This window comes from Rosa chinensis, chromosome 6 (genome assembly GCF_002994745.2).
Source record: "Rosa chinensis cultivar Old Blush chromosome 6, RchiOBHm-V2, whole genome shotgun sequence".
Classification (NCBI taxonomy): domain Eukaryota; kingdom Viridiplantae; phylum Streptophyta; class Magnoliopsida; order Rosales; family Rosaceae; genus Rosa; species Rosa chinensis.
In genome coordinates, this window is record NC_037093.1 from 1,525,834 (window position 1) to 1,529,825 (window position 3,992).

At 39.7% G+C, this 3,992-nt stretch overlaps 1 protein-coding gene across 1 annotated transcript; it reads left to right on the plus strand.

Annotated features, from left to right (window-relative positions):
* Positions 1-1,315: 1,315 nt before the first annotated feature.
* Positions 1,316-1,615, plus strand: LOC112169598 (auxin-induced protein 15A). The gene has a single exon (XM_024306652.1). The coding sequence runs from the start codon at positions 1,316-1,318 to the stop codon at positions 1,613-1,615; it is 300 nt and encodes a 99-aa protein (XP_024162420.1).
* The last annotated feature ends 2,377 nt before the right edge of the window (positions 1,616-3,992 follow it).

Consider the following 3,992-nt stretch of genomic DNA (forward strand, 5'->3'; position numbering starts at 1 on the left):
TCGGAGCTTGAAGATTTTCTTCTAGTTTCTTCATTCAACATGTTATTTTTAACATTATCCATGGACAATACACCATCTAGAGCAGAATTACTTACAGTTACAACGAAGGTCTCCCAATTGTCCGGTATTGATCCCAATAGCAACAAGGTTTGTAACTCATCATCAATCTTCATGTCCATCATGGCCAATTGATTGATTGTACTTTGGAAGTTGTTGAGGTGCTCCGTCACTCTAACACCATCTTTGTACTTTATGTTTACAAGCTCCTTGATTAGAAATGCTTTCTTGGCAGCAGTCTTCTTCTCGAACAAGGACGCGAACTTCAACCATAGTTCATGTGTGTTGGTTTCATTGGACACATTGTCGAATACACAATCATCCACCCATTCGCGAATATGACCGATGGCTTTACGGTTCATCTTCGTCCAAATTGCAACCGAAGTTCCTTCCGACTTGGCCTCCTCTCATTCGATTGGCTCAAGCAAATCTTTGCAATAAAGAATATCCTCCATTCTCGGCTTCCATGTAATTCAATTAGTGTGGTTAAGTCGGATCATGGTTCTCCTTGAACCTTCCATTCTAACACCTCACGAACCAAGAGCTCTGATACCACTGTTGGGAAAAGTAATAGAATGGAAATAACAACTCCAACCACAAAATGATAAATATGTAAGGAAATAAAATGAGTAAAGGAAAATGAACACCGGATATAACGTGGTTCGGCAAGATGCCTACGTCCACGGGGTAGCAACAACAAGAACTTCCACTATATGATAATGTGGGTACAAGAGATACACAACTTCAAAAACACTACTTGAAGGAAACTGTCTCACACACTTGTTTTGCTACCTAACCACAACTACACTCTCAACATGTAGTAAACACTCTTCACTCTCTACTTGGATGAAGATGTTTTTTCTCCTTTTGTAGTTTGGACTCTCTGCCTTCATTATATTGCTGCAATCTTTCATGCCAATTATAGGCAGTGCTCTTCATGGCAGGTTGAAGGTGTGACATGAAAAGCAAAGTCATGCTTTTCCATTTCTTACGTTCTATGTTTGCATGCTACATTAATTGCATGTTTCCTTCATCAATTAATGACAAAGACTTCAACCGCCATCTTGTACTATCATTTTCAACAAAAACACTGCTCCATCCTATAGCTCTACCATGCAGTTATAGTCTTCTTCAATTAATGGGTCAAGTAAGCATGGTTTCTCATGCTTTCATCATGTGATTTACCACATGGTTTCTCACCTCCAATTAAGGAGGGACTGACCCATCATTTTTCACTACTCCAAACTCTGAAACAGGTATGGGTCCAGTTCGTTTGCCTTCGTTGGTGCAAAATGTGAAGCAAATTTTGAGAGTTAAGTCTCACAACCATGAAGTTCCGAAAGGGCATGTTGCAGTTTATGTGGGAGAGCAAATTGAGAAGAAGAGGTATGTGGTGTCAGTATCTTACTTGAACCACCTTTCATTCAAGGACTTGCTTAAGCGAGCTGAAGATGAGTTTGGCTTCAATCATCCGATGGGCGGTCTCACGATTCCGTGCAGAGAAGAGACCTTTTTTGATCTTATTGCTCCTAAGTTGGGAGCCAGAATACTAAGTTAAGATCGGTGATGATCAAATGTTCTACAATTTTGACACTTCTTTTGTTTTAGTAGCTATTCTAGTTAGGGTTTAGGGTTCATAATAGCCTTCTTCCCACCTATTCTACTTTGAGAATAGGCCTGAAGTGATATCGACCTTCCACTCATTATCGTCATCAACCTAATTTGACCCACATATTTTAGATAGATCAATTTTGATGTACTATAAAAGATGTAATTTACTCGGCAATTTATAGAGAATTCTTGTTTTTATCATTTCTACTCACTTGCGATATCTTTTTCTCTATAGCATATCTATGTTTTTACTTTTTACTTTAACATGGCGCATGATATAGTATCACAAATCTACTTCAAACTTGTGCATATTATGGAATTGTATATTTGGGAGGATTTAGGTCTATTCGTGTGATGACCTGGTTTTCTGTTATTTAATTTTGGTAATTAATAATGGACCAGTTGTACGAATATTTGTTATTGTACTTTATTCGTAGGTTGTATGTGAAGTGGAATAGTTTTTGTACGTATAATTATTCGAATTTCACAGTTTAGGGGGTCGTGTGAAGTTTGAATTTTTATATGTTGGGATTCTAGGAAAACTTCCTTCACAAAAGTTGTAGAGCGCGTCGATACGAGTTCGTGGACATGTGGAACGCGTCAATGGAGTTCGTATGAGAAAGTTATGGCCAGCGGAAGAATTTTCCGTTTTAGTATAAATAGAGAAAAATCAGAAATTCTTTCATAATTCCATATTTCCATTTCCAGAAATAATCCTTTTCTCTCTCTTCTCTCTCGTCTGCACCTTCAGAGTCGAAGTTTTTCAACTGACCTGACCAGAACCCAGCGATCCGACCCGGTCGGAACTCACAGCTCCGGCGACCTATTCCGGTGAAACGAGCCTAGATCAGTTCGCCTCCTTGCTCCGGTTGTCTCTGTGGTGGTCTTTAGCGGCGATTCTCCTTCACGGCGGCGCTGCAAGATGGCACAGGTTAAGGAAATCGGACCCGACTGGAAAACGTAGCTTCGGCGACGGCACGGCTTCAAGTTTCCTTCCTTGGCTTTGTGGGGGTCGTCTGAGTTGATCTATGGTGTTTGTTTCGATCGATTTACGTGGAAATTGGTTCAACTCGGATTGAGCAAAAATTCAAAGCTTGTGAGGTAGTTTTCGACCCTTTATGCTTGTTTTCTGAATTTGAGCTAGTTATGAGAATTCACAAGCATGCTTAGATGAAGCTTTTTGATGTTGGGAGTTTTGTGAAATATTGAGTTTTGGCCGGCGGCGGTGCACCACCGTCTGTGGCTGTTTTCCGGTGGCTTTCCGGCCATGTGGAGAACTGTTTTTGGTATTATATATGTTCTAGTCGTTGATACGAGCATTTCGATATATAATATGCAAATTTTGGAGTTCGTATGAAATTGTTATGATTTTTACAGTTTCATACCGATTGATTTATTCGATCCGTGAGGATTCGAGCGTCCGATTGACTTATGGTTTGGTCACATCGATCATGGAAGTATTCCGGAGACTTTGGGAGGTCTCGGATGTGGTTTTGCCTCGATTGGCGCCACTTTGGGGATTTTAGTTCAAAACAGGGGTTTCGAACTTAAATCAAATGTGAATCGTCACTAAGTTGGAACCGTATGTGATTAGGTACTTGACGAAGTACAGTGGACGAGTATTTGTGAATTGGCTGCTTTGTGCTTTATTGAAGACGCAGCAGGAGTTCGAGGTGAGTAATCTCACAAGGTTCTTTATGAACAGAATTACCATTATTGTTTTGGCGTTAATCATTAACTGCAAACTATAGTTGGTATTAGTAGGCATTCCTGAGTGAATGACTACGTATATATATATTACGACGGATATATATATATATATATATATATCATTGTGGATGATTGTGATGAATAATAATATGCATGATGGTGTTCATATTATTGTTGAAAGTGACTTTTCAGGAAACAATATTGTGGAAAAAGATGTTTTCTATTGTTTGAAAAGTATTGAGCTTGATGTTACATTTTTGAGTCAAGCGTGACTCATTTTAAATGTATTGGTCCTTGTACCAAGAGTCACATATGGTGAGCAGGGATTAGGAAAGCCGAAGCTAGATGTTTGTAACGTTTTTAGGTCGGGTGCGACTTACTTAACGTCTGACTTAAGACCAGATAGGGTCTAAGAAGATTACATATCACAAATGGTGACAGGTTACAGACGGTGACCTTGATGTTTGATTTCATGACCAGACGGAGTCTGAAGATCATGTGTCACAGATGGTGACCTTATTGTTGATTTTGAGACCAGACGGGGTCTGAAATCACATGTCACAGATGGTGACCAAGGCAGGAAATAGGTAATCACGTCCGTAGTCGGACGAGTG